Here is a 27,337-nt window from a genome sequence, read left to right as displayed (position 1 = left end):
ATAAGGTAATTTCATAACTCATAAATTTGGAAGTCTAACTCTGGAAAGGAGACTGTTTTTTCACAGTCATAGAAAAATATTCTGTACATCAAACAACCGCAGGATGGAGAAGATGCTTTGGTCGCTTATTTGAATGCTGTGTGAATGAAACTCTCCTCCTATACAGTGTCCTCAGGGAAATAGTTACTTTCCATTTGTATTTATAATTGCTGTGTGTTGACTACCAGCCACGAGCAGGGAACGAGGAAGGTTCAGCGGCCCCCTTACTAGAAGTCAAGATTCCACAGGCTTTACACGCAAATAGATAAGGAAGGACTTCTCTTAATTCTAAACACACAATGCAACTGATGATTAAAAAAAAAAGAGAAAAAAGTATCTGGAGATAGTAAGTGAAAGAATAGGATGGATATTTGATATCTAGAAGATTGCAGATTCTTTCCTGGAGATCATTGAGAGGACAACCTTATTTGGTAAGAAATCCCATCTAACTTGCCCTAATAATTTTCAAGAAAGTCTCTGGGCTTCTACAGGTAGTAACCTCTGCTTGAACGTGTATTTAATACAAGAGTTGTCTGTGAAAGGAACTCTGATTTTCTTACCTTATCTGTACTGGAAAATTATCACGTGATAAACAGCGATATACTTATTTTGCTAGTTTGAATCAAGCTTATTTTCCTAATACTGCTTTTGGAAATGCCTTGTCATCTCTTGTTTGTGATGTTTTGTGCTTCTAATGTTTTCCTGTTGTTTTTTTTTCTTACTAGTTTAACTTAAAATACCAAATAGGAAGATAGATCTCTTGTCTCTGTAAGCCTTATGCGTATAGTTTCTTGTAGAATCACAGGATCATTCAGGTTGGAAGGGGCCTTAGGAGGTTGCTGGTCTGACCTCCGGCTCACAGCAGGGCCAGGTGTGAGTTCAGACCAGGTTGCTCAGGGCTTGATCCAGCTGGGTCTTGAAAGCCTCCAAGGCTGGAGACTGCACAGCCTCAAGGAACTGTTTCAGTACCTGGCTGTCCTCATGGGGAATGGAAAGCTTTTTTCCTATATCCAGTCTGAACCTCTTGTTTCAATGTATGTCTCTTATCTCTTGTCCTTGTGCCATGCACTGCTGTGAAGAGCCTGGTTCTGTCTTCTCTCTAATCTTCTCAACACTAATGGCAGGCTGCTTTTAGCTCCTCCCAGAGCCTTTTTCTTTTACTTCCATTTGTATCACATCACGTTAGGGGGTGTATTATCAGCTAAAAGCAGCAAAGATTATTTAGTTAGACTGTAGAGATTAAATCAGGAGTTCTTTTCTGAGTGCACAAGCAACCTATGAATAGAGTTAACTTGATATGGAATTTAACTACCTCCCAGTATTCAAAAAATAAATGCAATCTTTAGCAACTTTTTCTTTTTTTTCCCATTGCTGACTCAGAGTACAGGAAGATTGCTTATGTCAGAGGCTGTTATTTTCTCTGACCTAAGTGGAAGGACTTTCAGGTGTGCAAAAATGAATCTGAAGACATAATTTTTCTTTGCTTTGTGCTTGAGTTGAAACCATCAGCTAGTAGTGAAAACTACTACTATGGCATGTACAGGACAACCAGGTGGTCAGGCCCAGTCAGCATGGGTTTATGGAAGGCAGGTCCTGCTTGACTAACCTGATCTCCCTCTATGACAAGGTGACCCACTTAATGGATGAGGAAAAGGCTGTGGATGTTGTCTACTTAGACTTGAGTAGAGCCTTTGACACTGTTTCCCAGAGCATTCTCCTGGAGAAACAGGCTGTTTGTGGCTTGGACGGGTGTACTCTTTGCTGGGTAAAAAACTGTCTGGATGGCCAGGCCCCAAGAGTGGTGGTGAATGGAGTTAAATCCAGTTGGCAGCCGGTCACAAGTGGTGTTCCCCAGGGCTCAGTATTGGGGCCAGTTCTGTTTAATATCTTCATCAATGATCTGGACGAGGGGATCGAGTACTGCACCCTTAGTACGGTTCCAGACAACACCAAGTTGGGTGGGAGTGGGGATCTGCTTGAGGGCAGAAAGGCTCTCCAGAGGGATCTGGACAGGCTGGATCGATGGGTTGAGGCCAATTGTATGAGGTTCCACAAGGCTCAGTGCCAGGTCCTGCACTTCAGTCACAACAACCCCATGCAACGCTACAGGCTTGGGGAAGAGTGGCTGGAAAGCTGCCCGGCGGAAAAAGACCTGGGGGTGTTGGTCGACAGCCGGCTGAATAGGAGCCGGCAGTGTGCCCAGGTCACCAAAAAGGCCAATAGCATCCCGGCCTGTATCAGAAATAGCATGGCCAGCAGGACTAGGGAAGCGATCGTCCCCCTGTAGTCAGCACTGGTGAGGATGCACCTTGAATACTGTGTTCAGTTTTGGGCCCCTCACTACAAGAAAGACATTGAGGTGCTGGAGCATGTCCAAAGAAGAGCAACAAAGCTCATGAAGGGTCTAGAGAACAAGTCTCATGAGGAATGGCTGAGGGAACTGGGGTTGTTTAGCCTGGAGAGAAAAGGAGGCTGAGGGGAGACCTTAATGCTCTCCATAGCTACCTGAAAGGAGGTTGTAGCGAGGTGGGTGTGGGTCTCTTCTCCCAATGAACAAGCAACAGGACAAGAGGAAATGGCCTCGAGTTGTGCCAGGGAGGTTTAGATTGGATGTGAGGAAAAATTTCTTCACGAAAAGGGTTCTCGAGCATTGGAACAGGCTGCCCAGGGAAGCGGTTGAGTCACCATCCCTGGAGGTATTTAAGAGACATGTAGATGTGGTGCTTAGGGACATATAGTGGTGGACTTGACAGTGTTAGGTTTACAGTTGGACTTGATGACCTTAAAGGTCTTTTCCAATCTAAATGATTCTATGATTCTATTAGTGTTTCTAGTACCATGCATCACATGAAACAGAAGACAGCGTTCACTATTCTGAGCAATCATTTTTGTTTATAATGGAACAAAGAAATTTAGAATATTTATGTGGTATAATGCATAACCATGTGATATAATGTATATGGATACAGAAAGTTGTTAGGATTGTTATACTCGGGTTTTTTATATCACTAAGAGAAAATGACAAGTCACACCTGAAGAACTTCCACCGTGTCTTCCTTCATTGTACCTTCAAATCACCAGGAGTGGACCACAGTCCCCTAACAAGATTATGCCCAGTTTAAGAGCTCCCATGAAGAAATAAGCATTGAGATAAGTGATCGTCAATCACAAGTTAAGTGCTTTTTTCTTTTTATGTGGGACTTTGTTCTGAGGATTTAAAAAATCCTTTTGGCATAATTTTTTTTTAATTCACATTTTAAAAGCTTTTTTTTCAAGTGACAACTTAAAATATAAAGTTTATATATAAAGGGCAGAAGGCAGTACCATATCATCCTGTTATTTTTAGTTTGAAAAGAAAGCATGTGTGTGTTTGGTTGAAATCCAAGTATAACAGAGAACGCGGTTGGAGCTCCTGGACGCAGAGTTAATTTAAAAGTATGCCGGAAAGCTATCAGGTCTGCCACTGATAACAGCAATAATGATGTACTACTTAAATTCTGGGTGGCATTAATATTTAAATTCATATATCTTTCCATTATAGTTTAAGGTTATGGTACAGAACCCTGAGGCAAAAATTGAAGGCAATTATGCTGTGTGGTATCAATACACTATTTGTCTCTGATTTCAGAGATCCAGGAAGATGTCTGTTGACTGTTGTGCCTAGAAATTAATTTTTGATTACGTGACTTTCTTAACTCAGACTGCCAACTGCCATTCAAAGTCATTCTTTTGGGAAATGCATCAAAATTAGGATCTACAGGCTTTCTGCAGACTCAGTGCATTTCACCAATAAACTTATTTTTCCTCTTAGCCACTCGGTGGCAGTAGGCTTCTTTGTAACAATGAACGCTGATGTAAAATGTGCCTGTGCTTCGGAGAAGGCTGCTCGACTTCTTGTGTAGTATGATAGCTAAGCCTTTTGATTAAAACATAAGTTATGTTTTCCTTATTTTATACAGATAACAGTGTGATAATATTTTGGAAGCATTTAGGAGAAGCTATGCCACTGTGCAGCGTAGAAAAAGGTTTCTCAGCAGATGAGGCCTGTGACAAGGAAGACTCTTTGAGCTTTTATTTCTGATGACGCCATTGTCATAGCCAGGGAGCAGTAACCCTGCAATGCTATGAAGTTGGCAGTGCATCATCCTTGGGATTGGAAGTATCTGAGATCACTCAGCAGTAAAGAAGCCTGACAGATAAATTACCATGGCAAGTCAAATCCTTACGTTGAAGCTCTACAGGTTTAGGTGCCAAGCTTCAACTTCAGAGTCGTGTGGTATGGCCTACAGGGAAGAGATGCCTAAAGGCACTGGGCAACTGGGTAGGCTAAGCAGTTCTCCTTGTGATGTGGAGAAATGCTTTGAGTGAAGTGACGGACCGGCTGGTTCAGCATGCTTTTACTCTGCCTCTAAGCAGCAAGAGGCTGGAAAAGAAATTTGCAGCTTTTTGAGTGGCAGAGCTAGAGTATCCAGTTTTTCAAAGGTGTTGCTTGTTAGCAATGCAAGTACTATATGGATGGGAAAATAGTTCAGAACTGAATACTTGTTCCATGTGTCCTCATAAGGTTGCAATAAAGTAGAGGAGGGATGGAGCAGAGATGGGGTTGGTGGTCTTCTCAGCTGCCCCTGCAGAATCTCCTGCTGAATGTGAGTGAAAAAAAATTACTAACAGAGTCATTTGTTCTAAGACTTACTATTTGAATAAGGACTCCAATGTCCTACAGACATGGAGTAGGAGTGGAGACAGTACCTTCAGGTTGAAGAGATTACCTGATGTAATGAAGCAGAAAGTGTATCAAAGCTCACAGTTTCTCAGTTGACTAATGTTCCTTTAGGTTATGCTGCCTTTCAGGTATCATGTTGGAGTCCTCCTAGTTTATAGCTTCGTCAAACTCAAAAAATTAAAGCAAAATACAATCAGGTTTCAAGTTTTTCTCTGGTTTCATATCCAAAGAAGATAAAGATACAAGTTTAATGTTATTTATAGTAAGTCAGAAGGCTTTTGCAAGCTATTTAACAAAGCAAATCATATACTGGCTCCGATTCCCCTGCAAATGAGTTTTTTTAAAGCAGAGTGTCATTGAGTAAAAGCAGATTATCACCTGCTTTTTTTCCAAAAGGCATGAAATCTACTTTTCCTTGGACACTTACCCCAACTCATGCAGTAAGTGGAACATATGAAGAATGCTACTTTCAGCAATGCAAGCGTATCTTCCACTGGGAAATATTCAAAGGTATGAGTCTGAATCCTGGATTTTTATGGCCCACAAACCATAGGTCTATTAATGTAACCTTATAAAATAGTAAGGATAGATAATTTTGGAGACCTATTTTATACATGGCAAATACGTGCTTATTGGTAGCTTTTCTCTGCTTTATATTTGATAAATGATACAAGAATCTTTAGTGTAGTATTTTACTTTTGTAGATAGTGCATGGAAAATCCTATAGATGAACAGTTATTGCTCTGTTCATGGGTGGTACCCAAAGAACACTGTGTGACATGCATTTTTGCACACAAAGATTTTCTTTTTTTCTTTTTTTTTTTTTTAACATTTGATGTTTACATTCTCATAGATTAAACTGGATTTTTTGCCAGGGATCAGAATGCCAAACTTTCATTGGTACACTGTATTGTCAAATTTTGCAGTGCTAGCCTCCTGCGTATCCTGAGGGAAAGGAAAACAACAAATTTATTACATCTCTGTAGTTCATTCTTCTATGGATAGTCTGAATCTTCTTCTTGAAGAAGGAAGTACACGCTGTCAAATTATTTGGAGTGTAGAAGGGCTCTTGCTTTGGGGCTGAAGTGCAGGACTGGAGCTGAGAGCAGTGGAGGCTCATCACACTCATGATGAAGTACTGCCCAGGTAGTGACCAGTAGAAGGAAAACAAAGTTTTAATTTTTTTTCCCTTTGTCATCCCCTAAAAGAACAGATGAAAACTGAAATTAGTTCAATGTGCTTGTAGTTGTAAGCAGGTATGATTGGTTTGGTTTGGTGGTGGTTGGTTTTTTTAGTGTTCTAGCCCAGTACTTTCAAATGTCTGCCTCTTGCACTCCTAAATCTCTGCTAGTTGGGCAACAGGGCTGTTGCATCTTTGTGGCACAGCTGTTTTAGGAGGTTAAAGCCATAACTAACTGGTCATCTCTCAGGTAGGACCGTTCCTTACACCTTTTATTACCTGGTCATTGGTTTTTAAATGCGCTCTGTTCAGTTGTGAGTCAGAGCAGGGAGGAAGATCCTGAAATCGTGTGTTTGTGGTGATGTGTGCTGCTGAAGCAGATGAACTCATGTTCTGTATTTGCACGTGTTTGACTGCATTGAAGGAACATGCCTGTTCCTCAGTCAGTTTCAATTATCACATGTTTATAAATAATACAACTGTAGCATTTACACTTAACCTTTAACTCAGTAAATCTCTGATTACAATGATTTGTATATAGTTCTCTAACAGCTTAGGATACTCACCTATCTGAAGTGAGTACAGATTTAAAGAAGAAAAACCTTTCCCTTCTATTAGTAGCAGTAGGCTACCTATGATTATGCTGGTACACGCTCATTGTTTCAGGAGCTGTAAGGATGAACACAGGGGGTTTAGCAGCTAGTATGGCAGCACAGACAAACCTGTTTAAGAACCTCTGGCAAATAAGGAACTCCATCTCTTGGTTTTTTTAGTCAGTTCCACTAACTGGTTGGTTGCTCAAATTACAATACAATAAAATTAAGCAATTGCCTGGTACTGCTGAATAAGGGAGGAGCAGAAATGAAAGACCGTGTTCTGGTCCCAGCAGTGCAGCCTTCTCATTCTGTGGAGTAATTTCACCTTGTCTCTGATTTCTCTTCTAAAAACAATAGGAATGTTGAGTTGGTCTGTATTAGTGTATGGAAAGTAATCATGGAATATTCACTGTTTGTGTAACAAGCAAATGAGTTTTATGAGCACCGGAACTAGGGAAACCTGACTTGCAAGGGTTTTTATGTTTTGGTACAGATGGATCAATGTCAGTATCAAAGAAGGATGTAGGGTTCAGCTGAAACTTCCTACAGTCCAGAAAAAAGGATATTTCATACCCACCGTTGTAAGGCGTGAGTTTGTACAGCACTTTTGCTCATAGCAAATGCACTGCTTGAGTCTCACACTTTCATCCACATATCTGCTGTTGCTTAGCTTCTGCATTTTGCTTTTAGGATTGCTACCTTTCTGTCCAATTCAGTTAATGTTGGTAAAGAGGTTCAAAATTTCCTGGGAAAAGAACAAGAAAAATTTTGTGCTTACACAATGGGATGACATCAACCTTATTCTTTAGGAAAGTAGGCTAATAAGTGGTCATTTGTAAAAGTACATGCATGCTTCCACTGCAGAGCTGGGAATAATAGTCCTGCATAGTTCTGAACACCAGAATGGCATTTACATGTGCTGGCTTTATCATAGTGACTATATTTTCTTTATGACTCCAATAAATAGAAAGAAAACCAAAACTAATTTTTGGCATAATGCAGTCTATACATACAGAATTAAGGCTGTAGAAGGTATGGGCTTTGATATTTGATCAGATTTCTTTTAATCAGCACATCCAGTAGAATCTAATCTTTATGTAGATTCTACTGCACTTTGTAAAACCTCTTTACTTTCCTCTTATCTTACCCTAAAAGCAAGAGCAGCTACAGAAGGCGCTTATGTGCAGAAAAGCATCTTGAAAATAGGGATATTGACCAAGAAAGAACATGTCACTCTATTTTGGGTGTGTGAAGATGCCTGCTAATCATTGTAAAGCATTATTAGAACCCATTGACTGAAGTGAGGTTTGAATCTGGGTGAAAAATCAAGGCAACAAGAAAAAATCAAGTAGTTTTAATGTCACTAATGTTGGTATAGTACAAGTACTATAGAAGTACCATACTGAAAAGTATAGTACAAGTGCTTCCTCGTTCTAGTAAACATTTTAAATTAATGGCAATCTGCCATTGCTAAGACATAAATATTTGCTGTGTAATACTTAAGTTTATTCTGTAAGGTCCTGACTACATAGACATTAAGGACAGGTCTCTTAATTTAAGTGTCCAAGTTCTTCTTAGCATAAATTTGAGCATTAAGGTTATGTGTTGTTATATGCTGAATAACATTTCGCGGTAAGTATTCTCCAGATGAGTTTATTGTGATGGCCCTACTGAAGCCTAGTCCATGAGGATCTGGTTTATTCACATTATGGGATAAAAACCTGTCCTTGATGCTGAGCAAGTCTGGATTTTTGTGGTGTTGCCTGTTTAGAGGGGGAATGAAACAGCAATGTTTTGTTAACTGAACCTCTAAATATCACTATTCTATTCAAAACAGAACAGAAGACTGTGTTTCACCTCTTTCTGAAAGAAATCATAGCTGCACTAAAGAAGTCTACCCTGTGATGTATGTGGTGCTGATACTTTTAAACCTAGACTTTCGACCAAGAGGCTATCTTATTGTAGGCCTCTTAACAGTATGCCCCGAGCACCTAGCTGTTAACAAATAATGAGAGCATTGATTCACTGAAAGCAAAAAAAAACCCCAAACGGGAGCACGTTAGACTATTAAATGAAAAATTTATTCCAATTAGTACTGGGGGGAATGCTTTCTACCCTACTAAATTAAGCAGCTGAGAATTAATGGCAAGTGAAGATCATTTTAATGGCAAGTGAAGGTCATTATAATGACAGTCATTTTTGGTAAGGATTTGAGAAAGTTTGTGACAGTGTCATCATGACCTCAAAGAGTTTCAGTCGCTGTCTAGACTGAAGATGCATAAATGTTGGTTAGTGAAAAAGGTCTTTGGAGTACTTTCTAGCAGAGCTAAGTCGTTCCTGAATGTCTCGGGTCTGACATCTAACTTAGCGTAATACGCTACACATCCCTGCTTGTTCAAATAGCAGACTTTTCATGTGCTCAGGATGAAGAATTCTGTGACTAGATATATGATACTTAATTGCAAACCAGAGAGCCTTTAACAAGTAAGTTGCTGATTAAGGGAGTGCATATTTTCAGTCATTGCCCTTTTAAACAAAAAATATACTGTGTCTTTGCTATTCTTTATTATATGCACATTATTTCTGTTAAATTTTATAGGAAAAATGGGAACTGTCAAATATTGCAGATGCCATTTAAACTGCAAAGCCACACAGTGAACAGAAATAAATGGAAACAGAATTACCGGTAAAAGACCTATAAGCAGAGTGAAGAACAGGTTTTGTGCTTCACTTTGTGGCAAATCCGGTACATAGTTTTTTAGAATACTGTTTTCTTCTGAAGAACTAGACACTGATCCAAGCTCTACAATACGTGTATAACATTATTTGGGCTCCATATGTATGTATATATAATATATGTTATATGTAACAATATTATTTGAGCTTTCACTGGTTAGAATGCATCAGCAATTACATTTTCCTGATCTGATAAACCTGACATCAGTCTGATTTGTAAACAGCTATATTGACTCCAGGAAATTATTGAAGGATTGGATGTCCTGCCAGCAAGTAATAGTTTGTGATGCAATTAACATTACTAAGGGTTGTGTTATACTGAAAATGGATTGTGAATTCATTGCCTTACAAAGGGAATCATCTTTAGCTGCTTCTTTGGGCTCTGAAGCAGTAATAAAACTAGTGCTATTGTTGGGGTAGGTTGAATAGACAGGGGTGCCCAAAAGCTTAAGGTATAGCCTAAATATCTGCCCTGGCCTTAGTTCGGGCAGTGTTATGCCTCTCCAAGAGTGTCATGTTCTCAGGTATTTCCACTTTGCTCCTACAAGGAGATTGTCCCCGTAATAGTGTACTGATTTCTTCAACAGATTTTTTCGGGGCGGGGGGGAGCGCAAATGATGTGACACAACCAGATTCTGTTGATTATCCCTGGCTGTGGTTGGCAAGGTGACTGGCAGCTGAATGTACAGGTTTGGTCATCTCTGAATCCAGATAAAAAAGCCAGGTGATACCAGTATACTGTTCTCTTCTTAAGCTGGGCATGTCTGGCAAACCAATTTTTTCTCTTCAGTTTAAGCACCTGTGTAAGTCATGGGAAAGAATTTAACACTGGTTCATAGATATTCGTGCTGTTCTTCCATTCTGATGTCTAGGGGCCTAAATATTTGTTAGAAGAAAATGCACATGTGGCTACTGAAAGAGAGAGTAATTTTAAGCATCAGAGAGTACAGAGGAGAAGTAACAAAGCCTGTAAAATGTATTCATGACAGAATTTCCAGCAAGGTATTGTTGTTTCTCAGTCTCTGTGAGATTTAGATACCTCTCCAGGATGGAATATTGCATTTTGTACTGCTGATGTTAGTCAAAGCTTGTTGCAGGTTGCCTTGCTTCCTCAAGTTCCCAATTCACTGCCCATTCAACTGCAATAACCAAAAAAATCTGTTTTCTGGACCAGTAATTGCCATCACATCTTTTTCAAAAAAAAAAAAAGAACAAAACGAAGTGGGGAAAAGTATGCGCTAGTGGAAAAATGACATTTGAGCAGAAGCCTTTGTCAAAGAATGATTTAAAACCCTGTTTACCAGAGCTGCCGTAGGCCAAAGTTACCATGGAAACAGAAAGAATTCAAATAATATTAGCAATAGCATATCTATTATGATATTGCATTAATGATGCTATAGTAAAGGGACACTTGTGGTTTCATTTACAGGGCTTACTTTTTAGTGATTTATCACCAATATTACCAGCTACAAATTAGAATTAGAAACAGAAGCTTCAGCCTTGAATTGGCTTTTAATAATATTGGGAGGGAAAAAGTATTAAATTTTCCTGTTACTAGACAAAATTTTTTTTTTTATTTAATCGTATGTCTAGGAGAGTTTTGAGTTTTTCATATGTAGAAAATCTTAGTCTTTTCTTAGAAATGAAATAATACTCAAGCCATAAAATAGATTATCTTCATTTGGCATCCAAAAATACTGACTCCAACAGTATAGATGATAAAACTAGAACTGGGACATTTTGGGGAGAGATTATTTGCAAGAAGAATCGATCAGTTTTTGAGCTTGGTACCATACACGTACCCTCTCCTGCATTGCTTTTCAGAAATACTGAAAACACATGCTAAACAATGTTAGTCCTGTTTGGGGAAATGGGGCTTTAATTCAGCTGTCTCTGCCAGATGAATGTGGCTGGTGCTGGATGGTGGCAGAAGGAGAATTGTTCTGATGTGGTTCATCAGAAGAATAATATTCTTTAAAGAGATTGCCATGGTTTGCCCCTTAGGAGTGGTAGTGGTTTATCAAGATTATAAATGCTAAGGTTCTCCCTCTTGTATCCCCTGAATTTAAATGTTTCTTTTTTTGGCAGCCAGGCCCTCACTAGCTGTATGATTTTATCCTTTTTTTTTTTTTTCCCTTTTATTTTTTCCTCTTTGTGTACTACTAGCCAGGAAAAGGCAAAAATGAAATTGGAGATTGATTAGGTGTCATAAAGCAATTTTTGACCCTTTAAATGTTGGCTGAAATATTGACTTGAGTGCTGTCAGGACACAGCCAGAAGTTTCTCATTGCCGAAGTTCAATCGCAAAAGGTTTAACTGTAAGTTATGTGTTTAATTTGAATGGTTTTGGAAAAATTTACCTGATCAATCCATGTGCTGAATAACCTGTTTTACTCACATCTCTAAGGTATATACAAATAAACTTCACAGAATGGTCTAAATTATATCCTATATAAATGCAGGATAGAGATACTCAAGGAGCTTTTTCTGTTTGGCAGAAAAATCTGGCACATGAGATGTAGAAAACTTTCCCAAAGCTATATGATGATTATGACTGCACTAGAATGCTTGCATAGCGCTTTGCCTATTACAAAAGCTGTAAAAACATTAACTAATCCACAAAGCAAATTATGTGTTGCAGATGTATCCCTCTGCTGGGAGGAAAGCATATGTGTGTATGAGTGAGGGGGAAAAAAAAAAAATCTATTAAAGGAGGCTTTATTTGGTCATTTTAAGCTTTATTGCATTTCTTTGAGTTTTCATACTTTCTTAATAGAAGAATTTTTTTTTCTAGGATTCTGTTAATGAAATTTTACATTGATGTATGAAAAACGTACACACCTTTTCCTTTCTGAACACAGAAAATCGAATTGTCTTGATTCTGTTTATAACCAAAGTGGATCAGAGTGCTCCAGAATTAATTGAAGGAATGGCAAATAGTCAGCAAAGTGCCTCTCTGTCTGAAATGATACTGTTTTTTCTTTTATTCACAGACTCAGATCTCAAGCTTTCTGGTGCACATAAGCTTGTGCACATTTTAAATGTGTCTTTGATATGCTATTGCTAGATAGTGAATTCAAGGTTACGTGATTGCTGTCTTTATCAGCTTTGTCAAGAGCTGATACTTACCTAGGGGTGACTTGAACCTGGATTTATTACAATAATAAATGCATAAAGTACGCTAAATTTTAAATGCTGAGGGTACCTGTTGCCTCCCAGCTCTCTAAGAACTGTTTGTCTGTGCAGCTGGCCTGCGTGTTCCAAGTGGGTGTGTGCACACATGTATGCGTATGTAAGTGTAGGAATTAAAGATGGCTGCAGTGGAGTTTAGGACACTGACAAAGGAGGCCAGTGTCGCTGGGGTGTGGGTACCGGTGATGGTGGTGATCCTTGCCATTGCCCTCACTGAGGCTGTGGGGCCAAGCTCCTGTGCTCTCAGGTGTTGGAAACTGGAGCCAAAGTGTGCTGCTTCTTCCTTCCCCGTCTTTATGCACTCATCCTTGGTGGTTTTGTGCTTCTCGGCTTCTTCCCCAAAAGGAAAGGGAGAGGACCTTATCTGCCTCCTGGTTCCATCACACACCTTTCCTGCCTGTTATACCACCTTTGTTGTCACCTTGCTGGCTTTTTTTTTTTTTTTTAATTTGCGTGTTTTCCTGTACAACGTTTGTGCAAATATGCCACCATTCTCTGTTTGAGTCTTTGGAGTTGCATGTTATTTATATACCTGTGCTTAGCAGTGTTATAAGATACTTGTATGTTACCGGTTAAACTATTAGTGGCATTTCCGTGTTACAAAAACACTGGCTATTGCTCCTCCATTTTAGTGTGCATATGGCTGAGTTCAAGGCAAGCTAATACTAAGTGTGGCTTTGGTTACTCCTGTGAAGGTGAATCCATTGGCATTCACGGGTGCTGTCTTAGAGGTAGGTTACACTATTGCACTATGATCAATGCTGCCAACCCATGGCTTTCAGCTGCATGTTATCCTCGCCAGTGTTGTAGTGTTTGGATGACTCAACAGCAGCAAACATATCCAAGACCAGCTGGCAGCATCTACAGTTGCTATGTAGGAAGAGAAGCCCTTGTAGGTTTGCAGTGGGAGGTGGGCTAGTGACCTCCAGGTGTCAAAGTACCCTACCATATGATCCCTATGTGCGCTGTCCCAATGATAGGAAAGCTGATTAGCATGGGGAGAGTGAATGTTGGTGCTGTACATCAACATAGTGTTTGCTCAAATGCTTTTGTCTGTGGACTTCTGAAGGTAGGTGCCACTTCCCCCTGTCATCTGATCCTGACTGACACTGTGGCTGGACAGGAGCATGGTCAGCTCCTCTTTCTGCTGCCAGTGGTGCTTGGGCTTTGCTGTATTACACTTCTGTGGCTTCAGTGAGCGGACCATATTGTGGGAGAATGAACCCCGTGTGGGTGAGTGCAAACTGAGATCTGTTAGGAGAGTCCATTAGTTATAATCACTCAGGCAAAAGGAGCATCATTGCAGACATTGATTTAATGCACAGAGAGAATCAAAAGGGCAGAAACAAGAATAGGATGGAAAATACTGCGCTTCCCTTACACAGACGAAAGTGTGCATGCAAAAAATACTTTGAAGAATAGTATGATGGGTCTGAGCTTTACAGTTAGACAGTTCCCTCCACTGATAATTTTCTGTCTTTGGTTCTTAAGGGTGCATTATTTTATAATATAAATGGATTTCCACACGTTAGCTACAGAAAATGTTCTCACCAAATGTTACAGGATTTATTTTTTTCTTTTCTAAAGTCTGTAGTTTATTTGAGTAAGGAATAATATGCTTTTTGGGTGGTGCTATTCAGGAGAAAAGAATGCTTTTAACCTGCTCTTGGTATATGAAAGGCATCCATAAGCTTTATATTTGATACAGAGATTTCTAGGCTGCTGGCAGGGATTCTGTGTTTTTAAAGGTTTTTCTGTTTGCTGGGTTTTGTGTACTTTCATTTTCCCTTTGAAGTGTGTAGGAGAGTGCAGAAGGTGAAATACTTCATAATGTCCATGAATTATTCAGGTATGGTTCTAGGAGTTAACATTACTTTAAATAGCTCAAGGTCTTTCTTTTTCCTTGAGTATATCTCGGTTTTCATTCTTATGCTGATTGTATGCCATGTTCCTTTGCTGAATACAATTTTGATGAAGTACTATCTTTTGGCAATCTCTAGAAATCATTTCAGACTTGAAATAAGTATTTAATTCTGATCTTTTCCAGCATCAGATATGCAGTGACCCTGTGTAGATACAGGTGAATTGTCGTACATATGACTTTACAAAAGAATCAAATTATTCTCCCTAGAGTGTGTTTTCTATGTGCTCTTGCAAAAGCATTGATCTCAAATAGCCCCCCGCATATATTTCTACAGTTAAGGAAAAAAGGAATCTATAATATTAAATACTAAAATACTGTTATACATGCAATACCAGCGTGTTTTTCTCTAAGAGGGATTTTATAAACCACATTTAGTACATCATTTCAATGGGGAGGCATGAACACTAAATCCTTACATTTTGAAAAGAAACCCAAACCAATAAAAATGAAAATCTGTATTCAGAAAATAGTTAAGAACAATAACACAGAGAAAGGTGATCAGAAAGATGTCTAGAAGCCAACATGGGGAGAAAGGAAAACAAAACAGAACCCACAACATTTTTTTGAAAAGTGAGTTTTTAAAATTTTGTTCTTGTATTTCTAAAAATACCTTTGAAAGTCCAGTGATCACTGCATAATCACTTATGCAAATGAGACACAGGCTATTATGTCAGCAGAAAAAAAATTTAAAAAATTATTCCCCTGGATTTTAGGACTTTCCTGATATAGTCTAAAGTGGCAGTGAAGTAAGATTACAGATTCTTGAGGAGAAATGCATATAACATGTACATGTCAACTGTATATAACATAGGTGATGATGAAGAAGAATGTTTCACAGAGGGATGCCTGTGACCAAAGCTCATATGCTCGGTTTGAATTGCAGCAGCAGTGAGTATTTTTCGTAGGCACACATCAGAGGAAGCACAGTGACAAAATGCTTTCCAGGAAAAAGTGTTTTCTGAGCACAGGTGCAAAGCTTGATCAAAAGATACATTAAAGATTAAAATGTAGTCAATATGTTCAGGTTCATGATGGTAAGGTTATATCAGTGTATATATAACCAGAGCTAACTTTTCTGTGAATACTATCTTCAGCCATATATGTGTCTGACAGAAATGTTTATGAACTGAGTAACTGCAAACATATCAGTGCTTTAGTCTTGTAGCTTCACTAAGTTGCTTACTGGACCTCAAGTTCTCAAAGGTCTTGAACAATCTCCAAGCAATAGTCAAGATTTTGTTGCAGTATCACTATACTGTAATGAAATGGAAATCTGTCACCTGTGTAAAAGAGCCCTGAAAAACACTGGAAAATGCCAGGCCCCAGTGGCAGCCTGTGGTCAGAAACGAAATCTGCATCCCCTTGCTCAGGAAAACAAAATTTGTCAGGGCTGAAAATGAAGAAGGAACAGAAGCCATTGAACATCATATTGACTAGGTACTGCATGTTAATTAGAATAAGATTACAAAATAACATATACAACTATCCAAAGATACTGGTAATGACGAGAACCTCTGTCTGCTGTCTTTAGGACCTTGCTGTTACTTTATTATTTCAATGGTATGGGAGCAAGAAGTCTAGAATAAAAATGTGTGAAAACATCAAGAAATGAATCTTTTGATTGGTGCTGTTGATTGCTGGCTGTTTCAAGTGGGCAGATTTGTCACCTAAACCCAATTATTCATCTTGGTTTTGCATATTAGTTGTAAACATTCGGTTCTACATGGATTTACCCTGCTTTTTTTATATATATTGTGCAATTGATACGATTTTGCTAGGTCCATTTTGGAATTGAATTGCATTGCTTAGCAAAATAATATGCTTTAGTGTGTTTGTATATTCATATGTATGTTTTATTGTCATTTTTGAATACTAGACTAGTCAATTTTTAGAGGACTTTACTATAATTCCATAAGCAGTAATTTCACTAGGTATTTATATGTGTGAGTTGGTTATTTGGAACAATGATTTAAAAAAAACCCCAATAGTAAAAGGGGCTTCATAAAGAAATATTATCTGCTTTTTGTTGTTTGATTTAAGCTTAACAGTAGATTTGAGACCTGTTATGTGGGGCACTTTATACGTATTTACTACTAAAGCTGTTTTTATTTATTCCAGCTTTCAAACACATTTTAAGTATTGGAGAGTCTGAGCTGGAACAGGTCTAAAAATAATGAAATACTTGACTATTCTGGAAGAGGACTGAAAATTCATGTATTATGCATTAGATTTCCTTTAAGTGATTATAGGAAGGGAAGCTGGGAAGAGAGAAAGACAGAGATAGAGAGGGAAATAAGGTAGGAAGGAAGCCCCCTTCAGCAACCCCTGAGTAAGCTTACTATCCAGATACACACCATCTGGCTGGGACGAGCTGTATGTCTAATACATATCTATCCCTGTAACATTTCAGCTGTTTCTGAACTATACCCATACAAATCACTTTGCTTCTTTTGATAATAAAATGATTCTTAGGTCATGTTTCTTAAGAATGTTAAGAACGCCTGGGCCCAGTCACAACTAAATTGTGTACCATTGAGTTCAATGAGCTTTGAGTAAGATACCTAGCTGTTGGATGAAAAACAGCAGTTTATACTTCTTGTTGTTGCTGAAAGAATTTTGAATATGAAAATTGTTACTGAAAAGTTACTGATGCCTTGAAATATTCTTGGATTAGCATCCTGTTCTGCTGCAGCCATTATCAGTTCTCAAAAGCAGCCTGAACCATTGTACAAATTACTGCTTTTTATTCTGAATTAGTAACATTTGAAATATCTCTGTTAAACTCTTATTTAAATAGAAACTTGTTTAAAAAAATGGTGGTAGTTCACCAAGTCAAAGGTGGAAAGACTGATAGGTAAACTGGGGCTGCAGCCTGTCTTGACCAGGAAAACTTGAGAGATGTGGGCAAATGATGGATTAAGTAAGCGTGTTCATATGTTCTTCTCACAGGTTATGATCAACTTCCAGATCGACTGGAAGAAAAAAGCACCATCATGTTAATTTTGGGTCCATTATAAAGGCAAAACAATGGTAGAAGTCAAGCAGACACCAGAAGTAGGAAATATGTCTTAAGGCTTCTAAGGGGTTATAACAGTCAATAAAGAGGTTTTTGCTGCAGAGCTTCTGTCTTAACTAAATAGTTTGCCTCCTGGAATAAATAAAAGGTATGCCACCATAAATAGTCAACAAATGTTTCCTTGGGACCTTGATGGAAGCATTCATTTCTTTTTCTTTATGTAGCAAAGCCTTGAAATTATTCACTTTGAATGCTCTTTAGGGCTTGATCTCTGTCTCTCTCTTATTTTCTTTTTTAAAAATTTAATTGCGTTATTCTTCAAAGAATGCAGCAGCAGTAGTGAGGGGGAGAACGGGGAAAGGGTCAAGAGATATTAAACTTAAAAAGAAATTACAATTGTTACTAACTGTCATAGCAACAAAGGAGTGATGGATCCTGGTGAGGAGGCAGAGGGGTGGGGGATGTCGGCGTGCACCTGCAGGGGTACTGCTGAGCTGTTCTGTGGCATTAGGCAGGTCATTCTAGGAGCCCTTTTCTCTTATTATATTTTCTAATTGTATGTTTTCAGAAAATATTACTCAGTTAGGACAGCCCTGGGAACCTAAATAACGCTCTCTGCTTGGGTGTGCTTTTATGCATTCATGAGTGAGTTTGTTTTGTATCTGTGGAAGGACTCCACCCACAGAGGTGGGCAGTGGGAGCAGGGAAGCAGCTGGACTGACATCACTGACACCCCTGGCAGGTAGAGCAGCTCTCTCTGCCAAGCCTTCATTCTCACCATGATGGACAGTAGCTGCTTTAATTTGTTCCCAGTTTTGTGATTTGTCTCTTTGTAAAGAGCAAGTGAACTCCTGGGGAAAGAGGGAGACTGCTCCCTTGGTGGAGGTACTTCTGAGAAAAATAAACCTGGGGGAGCTTTTCTTTGTCACTTTAGCTTGCAGTTGAAGAGGCTGTAGGAAAAGGAAGGCAAGGGGGTCACAGGTGTGTTGGGAAGGCAGCTGGGAGCCCTCAGCTCAGGTGGACAAGTAGAGATGTTGCTGTGAGGAGCAGGGTGCACATCAGCCTCGGAGGACAGAGAGGATACACAGACCATGGTTTGCCTCCACTCCGAAGGTTATTGGAAATGAAGACCTTCCTGAAAGGCAATAATATGCAGGGGAGAGTTGTATACAAACTTTTTCCTTTTTGGTCCATCTTAATGTGGTGGAGTTTCTTCAATTTAGAAAACTGTAGTTCTGCTTGTGTGTGTTTGTTCTTTCCAAATCAGACAGAATTTGGGTTTTGATGAAAGCTGTGAATCACTACATATTTGCAGAAATCTCCCGAGATTTCAGACCACGCATAAGTTATTGCACAAGATGTCAGAGATGCTCAATTAGCATGAAATCATGCTCATTACTACTGGTATGGCTCATCAAAGGATGCTTGGCATTAATATCAATATGGGTTCAGTTGGTCAACTGTAATATAGATTACAATTTTAAGGTAAGGAACAAACCTGTGTACTTAAACCTTTTTACCTTTTGCCTCTACTGGCATGAAAAACTTTCAGCTGTTGCTTAAAAATTACAGGGACTGTTCTTTTGGACTTTGTCACCAGAATGCTTTTCTTACATTAATAAAACAATATATAAACAAGGTGTGTTGTACATTCTCTGAGTAGTTTAATATGCCATTTGATGAAACTCGAGTGCATAATAGCACCTAAATTTAAAAAGGGAGCAAAAAGCCCCACATTCTTCCTTTGTTTAGACATTGTTTCCTTATGTTCATCTGCTCTTAACTTGCCATAATCATTAATTCTCCTTTGGAAATTCAGCTGGTAATAACAATTGGACTGAAGATACTTCAGTCATGTCAGGCAGTGCTCTTGGAATTTGTGAAAAAGAACAGAGAACAAATCTTAGAAATGTCTTGCTGCTACTATTTTGAAAGATATTTAGGTACTAAAAGATACACATAAGCCCTAAATGAGATTTTCAATCTTCAGTGTTTCACTGGCTCCAACAGTGATTTAAAGGTTATTTAAGTTTTAGGTTATCTGTAACATTGAGCAGTGTATGTTCTCCCACTTTTGTTTAATACAGAATACTTTTTCTTTACAATTTTTTTTTAGTGAACTAGTTTTCGTTTGGGTTTATGTGTTAATGCAAATCTAGACTAGAAAAGTTTGAGTCTGCGTAAGTATCAGGTACAGTAACCGGATACGATGCATCTGCATATTGCATTTTCCTGTTTTATTTTTTATGCTTTTGTACTGTATAGTAATAAATAATTTGATTACTGAAAGTCTACATTTTGTCAGCATGAGGGAAAGAAACAGTCACTATGACAAAGGCTTGTCAGCAGCTCTTTGAGTTAAGGTAGAGGGGAATGAGATGTGTGTTTGTCACTAACGTTCATGTGATTTATATTTTCTTTCTGTACAACACTGCTCGCTGCTTGTGTGGAGGTCTCTGCACTTGACAATTGTCATTTTCTGTGCTTGGCATCTGTAATTATCTGTAAAAGCATTAACAGTGGGTTCTGGATCTACAAAGAGGTTTTCTCCTGCTGATAGTAAGCCAGGGAAAGAATGCAAGAAAAAGTCCTTGTGTTGATTGTGTGGTGTTTGTGAAAGAGTAGAAAACAGAATTTGAAGAAATAGTTACTCAAAAAGGTTGAATAAGTGCAAGTTGTGTGAATAAGAGTTGGCATCTATTAGGGGGGGGAAATACTTAAAAGAAGGAATGTAAAAAAATATGGCTGGAACTGAAGTCAGGGAGGGCTTTTGCTAGTTTAGTGTATACTACTGTTATATTTCTCTGCTTCTCATACAGCGGATTGCTATACAGAGATCTTACAGACAGCTTGATACTTTGGGACAGTCATCTGGCCTCTTTCACCTGAATTCCCATGTTCTCTGGGTTACATTTGTATAGGGAGCATGTGAGATGTATGGAGTGCCAGCATCTCGTGCAGGATCTACCGACTTTTTTTGCCTGCGAATGGACTGAAGAATTAAGCCTGTTGCAATATCACTTGTAGATATGCAAGCAAGATGCCAGCTGGAGAATGCATGAATTATCTTTGATTAGATGTTGGTGACTGGAGAAAATCATGATATTATCAGGGCAAAAGAAATGACCATGGAATAAAATAAACATGGAAAGAAAATGGCAGATGAGTATCTCTCTTAATACATTCAGTATAGCAACTTTAAGTTGGTAGGGGCTAGAGAAAACAGGTGCCTCATTTTCCAGAGTTGCCCGTGGTGAACGTAGGAACAGGGAACAAGAAAGAAGTGAACAGTTTGGGCATGGGTTGCCTTCTCCCTGCTGCTGTTTCTCCCTGGATGGCAGAGAGGAGAGGCTTTCTTCAGCCATGGCTCCGTGTGTGTGGCTCTGGCCCCTGTCAACGGTGTGTCTCTTCAGAGACCGATTGTCATTCCTGTGTCTGGCTGCAGGCACTGGTTGTCCAGGCAGGGCTTCGCAAAGCCTGAGCTGAACACCATTTCATAACCACAAATGACACCTAAAAAGTGATATTGGTGTATTCAGAGTTTACAGAGTAAAGATGTCTACCTGAGACATAACTAGTCATTTTATCTTTGAGAAGCTAATCCTGTAGGGAAAAATGTAGTGCGAAAAGCTACCATTTTGCTCTCTTTTGATTGTAGCCCACTCACCCCTTTTTGACTTTCCAGAGGATGCATTATATAAACCTGCCTTATCTGTCTGTGGTTAAAACTTGGCAAACAAAATGAATCACAAAAAGGAAATGAGGACCCAGCCAGCTACGCTTCACAGTCAGGCTTTCTTCTCTGTCCATGTAAGCCTTTACCACCCACCTTAATACTTAAAAATTCATGAGTTGATCATTCGTGCCTGAATTTCCTGTTTATCCTAAATTTGTGTCTCTTTATCCCTTGGATAAATAGAATAGTAAATCTCTCTTCAGAGTGTATTGGTAAGGGCAGGCAGCGCTTAGAATTCCAAAATTTAATGAAAAACAAGTACTGATACTTCTATATTGTGCTAAAAATAACATTTTTATGTTTCATAAAAAGTTATGATTAAACTTGGAAAGACACAAAACCATCATTGAACAGTATAAAACCCCCAGGGTTATATAGATGGTATTACTCGTACTTCTGGGTTTTTGTTAAATATTCGAGATTCTGTAAAAACAGAGAATGGTAACAAATACATTTCTACTTGGACAGTTGTTTCATACAATTTCTCACTGGTCCAACATTAGTAGAAAAATTTTCTGTAGCTCCTGCTTAAATGTATTTCCCAGATCTGATTGTTCATTATTTTGTGCAGAACAGTTTGGTTAACACATCTATCTAAATGCTTCTTTTTTCTTTTTTTTCTAAAATATATATTAGGATGTTTTGAATAACTTGGGTTCCTGTGAGTTGGATGAAGATGACCTAATGCTTGACTTGGAGCTCCTAGAAGAACAACATCACCATCGTTCTGGTAAGTCAGATAAATACTGAATATCTTCAGCAAGGTAGTATTATTCTAGAAATATAAAGTAAATGTATTTAGTACAATCACTTGGAAATAAAAAAGTCATTGTCTTGGAAGTGGAAGTAGTATGCGTTTTGTAGTGTTATTTCTAAATGCATTTGCTATTTAACAGAAGGATATTCTTTACACTGCTTTTGGACTTCGTATGGTCAGTTATGAAATGGAAGTGATTTTTACAGCTACAGAAGAATTCCAGCACCAAGGGCAGACCCATCTGGTTTTCTAGATACTTAAAATGACTGCTGCCTACCCCAGGCAGTTACCAAAAAGACCATAGCTGATAATTGTGATACCATTTTGTGTGTGCCAGAATAATATGCTTCAAACAAAGAAGGTTTGACTTGAGACATGAGTGTAACTCGATCCTTTCTCTCATGGTTGGTTAAGGCACTGTTGCACTGCCTTGATAAATAGCAATAACCAAGGTCAATTTGTGGTGTGTTCAGAATGATTTTATAATAGGATTACCCAAGGTCTTGGGAAGTTGTGGCACTTGCAGTGGGGAATCCTGCATTTCCTTTGGCTGTGATGTGGGACAGCATAGGGCTTAGTCCATGAACAGGAAAGGTCCAGGTAACTCCACAGGGTTCGGAGAGACTTAAAATGTACGTGAGAGTTGTACTTTATCACAGGTAGAGCTCTGAGTTTGTACTCTGTTGTGATACTCTGTTATGGCAGTGACATGCTTTTAAGCAGAAGTAATTCTCACCCTCTCTTTTACCTGCTGTTTTCTGACCCCTCTTTCTCCATCCACCCACCTAGGTATCTATAGTGCATATTCATGCAGACTTGTGTGGAAGTGGGGTTTATGAGACATGTGCCTGCTGGTGTGCGCCATTTTCAGTTCTGGTCCCTCCTTTGATGCAAATTTAGCAATGGTTACAGATAAACTGCTTGAATTATGCTCCTGTTTTAAATGTTTTGTGTTTGATAATTCTGTGAATGTATCCGAATTAGCTCTATGATAATTCTATTTAACCATTGTATTGTGCTTTTTAAACCTGTTTGCATATCTACTTATAGGTTAAAACATCCCTTCCGTTTCATTTGGTAGAAAGCAAAGTAGCCAGAGAGTATGCGGGGTTGTAGCAGGAATATGTGCATGACCAGTTTCCTAAATTGCTGGGAGCTAGGATGCAACAAATTAACTGCACAGAAAAGTTTCTACTCTTTCTAATTAGTACTGAATAACGCTATTAACTGGTTACAGAAAGTCAACTCATGGATGAAGAAATATGGGTCAAAAAGCTTCAAAAACAAACATTACATTTTTATAAGAAATCATAGTGTTTAGACTTGTTCATTCCCTTGACCTGTTGGAAACAAATTAACTGGCAGAACCATTTTCCATAAATAAACTGCCCTAACATGTTGCACTTGGCCTCACCTGTGGTTTTGTCCTTCTTTATAAAGCACTGAATGAACAGTTACGGAAAAGTTATGTCCACTATAAAGATTTGTAGCAGCTTCTGGAACAGCTAAGATCATAATGCCTGAATGACATTATACTTGATAGAAAAGTAATTAAAATGGAGATATGATATGACACATAATCCTTCTACTCTTGGCTCATTATCCAGGGCAAATGAGATGCTTTTAAAACAGAAAGGTCTACATTGCCCTTTGAAGAATTGTGACCATTTCTATTCTGAGCAGTAATGTAGATAACACATTGCAGCCTATACATCGTCTTTAAGCACAAAGGTGTTTTCTCTTACTAGTATTTGCTCTTTGATTTATTTGTTTGGTGGGGGGTCTAGCTGCAAAAAATTTAGGATTTGCCTAGTTGACACTGTTGTTTTTCAGTCATTCAGTTGGAAGAAAGGTTGGAAGTATAGAGCCACAGTGTAAATTGACACAATTTCACCAAATAAAGCTGATGTCTTTGTGCTGGGTTAGGATCTGGCACAAAATGGTTAGATGTGGTTTTTTGTAAGTCGTCGTCTTAATTCGTGTTGAGATATTGAGATAAGAGTCTTGATTTTCAGAGTCTTTTAGCATTTACATACCACTGAAGTACATAAAACCCTAGAGTCAGATACTGACATCTAAACATTTTTGACAAGTTGCTTTTCTGATTGCTATATTAAGGTGTGGCCCAATTCCAGGATTTAAGACTTTTCAACCAAAATTCTTTTTAGTAATTCCAAATCAATCCATTCTCTGTTTTCACTTTTGGGCTTGTTTGTTTTCTCCAATAGGACTCTCAATTCATACTCAAATAGAATTCTTCTAAACGTCTTCAATTAAAATATATTATCAAATATTATTGATGCAATTTTTTTTATAAGCACGTGAATACGGAATTGATCAAGTGATCACGTTCAAGATATACAACTAGTTTAATGCAAGCTCATCAGATTGGAAGTGATCATATTTCTGGGCATGACCATATAAGCTATTGCAGATAATTGGGAAGCAATGTATGTTTTTTAAAAGATCTTTACTCTTGCCCCCTTCATAAACAAGACGACAACGGATTACACACTGAGGATGAGCCAGTACCGTTATGGTAGAATTTGTTATTCTAATCGAATTTAAATAAAACCAAGGGGCTGTTTAATTATTTTAGTATGTGACCAGCCTGAAAACAAGAGTAGATGATTTTCCATAGTATTTGCTAGTAGCTGGTTTCTTGGGCTCTTTGTAAAGGCTTCTTTAAGACAATGGGCTTGATAGTTTGCCTGTGGCTTGCTTCACCAAAAATCATTGATGACAATCTCAGACGTACAGATTTGTGAGCCTCCTCTTCCCTGTTGGTACATGCTGTCCATCGTATACAGGATTCAGCCCTGTGTTATGTCAGCTTTACATATTTTAGCAGTTTCATAGCAATATTTGTTTATGTTCCTAACAAGTTCCTTAAGTTTCTCTAATACTTGAAAGGGATCTGTATATCTGACGTTCACATGTGTATCATACTGAAGTCAACTGGGAGTTAATATGTGTGCTTCTAGATCCATTATCAAAACGAAGGTGTTTATGAGTATAAAAATATGACACAAAATGCTGCTTTTTGCATGGAAACCTTAAAATTTTTCTCTTCTGGAAGTCAAGGCTATCAACACTACTGTGACTATTTGTAGTGCAGTAAAAATCCTGTTGATGTTCTACATACTGATGCTGATTATAGCATTTATTTGGTTAAGGCTATCAGTCCTAGGGCTATATTACAATTCACTTGTGCCCCACTTTGGGTCTTTATAAGGATTTCTGTGGGGAATTACTATAGGGGGAAATGTTCCAAGGGAAGCTCTGTTCAGTATTTTAACAAATACGTTGAATATGGAGAGGTGTAATTGGAAAATAATTCAGTTCTTTCTTCGGTTGTTACGGAGGGATAACTAATGAATCAGGCAACTTCCTATTCTTCAAGAGCCTATGAATATCTCTAAAATGACAAATTACATGAATATGAGGGATAACATCACATCTTTGATTTGAGTATCACAAACTATTCCTTGGTCAGGAGGCTGTATGCAGCAGGCTGTATCATTGAAACATAGCAATTCTGAAGTGTAGTGCCACAGTTAATAAATACAGTTGATGGGTTGGTTAATAGTGAATTGAGAAAGTCTCTTAACTACCATTAGGAGCTCCAGATTTTTAGAGACTTTTGTTAAGGCCTGATTTACAATAGCTTCTGCTTTTAGCTGCTGTGGTTGAAAAGAATAGTATTTGCTGGGGTGAGGATATGTCTTTTTGACTTTCTACTGAAGTTAAAAATATAATAATAATTTAACAAATTAATTGTATTGATCTACCATAATTTTAGTGACAGTTTATGAATAGAGAATAAGATATTATTGGAAGGATTTATGGGAGAAATGGGTATTAAGGAGTGAGTTTTAGAAGAGGAGCTAGGAGCCAATTGGCAGGCAAGGAGACATTGTTGCAGAAAGTGGAACTCTGTATTAATTAAAATACAGAGCTAGAAAGGAGAAAGATCTGTCACCTCTTTCATTGTTTGTGATTTTTTTTATTTGTTACTCCAACTCAATTTTTACTTGTATTCTGTCCTCTCAGCTTTTCCCTAATGAACTGGTTGCCTTCCAGCAGCATCCTCATGAAATGGGGTTCCTGCAAAAAGGCACTATGAACCCTGATGAGTAGTAGAAAATTAAAAAATATCCTTAACTTTTTTATCCCTAACCATACAATTGAAGATAAGAAGATACCTGCAAACCTCATGTAGATGCTTCTACTCTGAATGTACATTTCTGTGCCCCGCTAGTTTTAGCATGGCTTTAGAAGGCTGGAATTCCCTCATTTCTGACCTTCTCTCCATAAGTGAGTTTACTGCATTAATTTAGTACTCTTGCTTTTGTTTTAAAGGCTGTATTGCTGAGATAAAGAATGTAAGAGAGAGACATTTTATTATCCCGCCTAACACAATTGCTTTGAAATTTAATAAAATAATATTTATATAGTACTTGGTGAGTGGAGAGCGCTACTGCATACAAATGCAAAATATTAATCAACTTGATTCGCTGAGATTTTTGCATACTGTTCTTAAGCTGGAATGTTTAAAACTAAGCATAATATGACATACGTGATGAGCCTTGAGGGTGCCTTTTTATTACTCTAAGTAAATTAGACTTTTAAAATATGCTACAGCGTTGATTTCCTGTTGTAAAATAATGAAGTTAGTGGTTTCTGTAGCGGGAAATCATTGCTGGTTTATAGAAAGTGACAGCATTAATTTAACCTCATTCATTTTCCTTTTCCCCAGTGAAACATGACTTATTTGATTCCAAGTATTGATTACTCAAATGTATAAGGAAGACCTTTATATTCAGTGATATAAGCAGTGGGGAATTTATTCAAGCAATGCACATTAATGTGGGTGAGTTGTGTGCTTGTGTTGTGCCATAGCCTATTGAAAAACCAAATACTTGGGTTTGTATGGTTAGTGTTGTCATTAAATCATGACTGCAGTAAATAGTAGCCTTTTCTAAAAGTTCACAAAGGCATAGCTATCCAAGGTCTTTTGTAATTTCTTAACTATTTGCCATAGGTGTCATAAAACCGGTACCCCTGCATCTTTCTACAAAGACACAGGTGTGTAGCTGGGATTTGTAGTGAGTGGTCTTGCTGAAGTCGGGGGGACTGCTTATGATACCAATATCACGCACATGCGGATGTTATCTCCACACCAGGCTCCACACTACACAGTGACTATTCACGAGTTTGATGTTGATTAGCTGTGAACACAGACTGGTCTGCTGCATCCATCATGTTGTTGCTTGAATGCTTGCTGAATAGTTTTAAATAATGTAGCTCGCTATAATTTTTAGAAGAGACTTGTCTTCAGCCGGAGCTTTAGCCATTTTTGGGTTTAATGCCTCAGCCTCATCTGTAAAGGAGTGATCCAATGTACACGTAAAGCATAGTTATTTCACCCCGCATAG

At 38.4% G+C, this 27,337-nt stretch overlaps 1 protein-coding gene across 5 annotated transcripts in view; it reads left to right on the top strand.

Moving 5' to 3' along the window:
- Positions 1–27,337, top strand: part of CCSER1 (coiled-coil serine rich protein 1) — a 742,538-nt gene that overhangs the window by 114,592 nt on the left and 600,609 nt on the right. For all 5 annotated transcript variants that reach the window (XM_052776417.1, XM_052776386.1, XM_052776395.1 and 2 more), the window contains one exon: positions 21,779–21,872. In XM_052776417.1, the coding sequence (XP_052632377.1) occupies positions 21,779–21,872 (94 nt within the window). The remainder of the gene's footprint in view (positions 1–21,778; positions 21,873–27,337) is intronic.

Source organism: Harpia harpyja, chromosome 2, assembly GCF_026419915.1.
Source record: "Harpia harpyja isolate bHarHar1 chromosome 2, bHarHar1 primary haplotype, whole genome shotgun sequence".
In the NCBI taxonomy this organism is placed as follows: Eukaryota; Metazoa; Chordata; class Aves; order Accipitriformes; family Accipitridae; genus Harpia; species Harpia harpyja.
The sequence above is the reverse complement of the archived record's forward strand: the minus strand, read 5'-3'. Positions and strand labels throughout refer to the sequence as shown.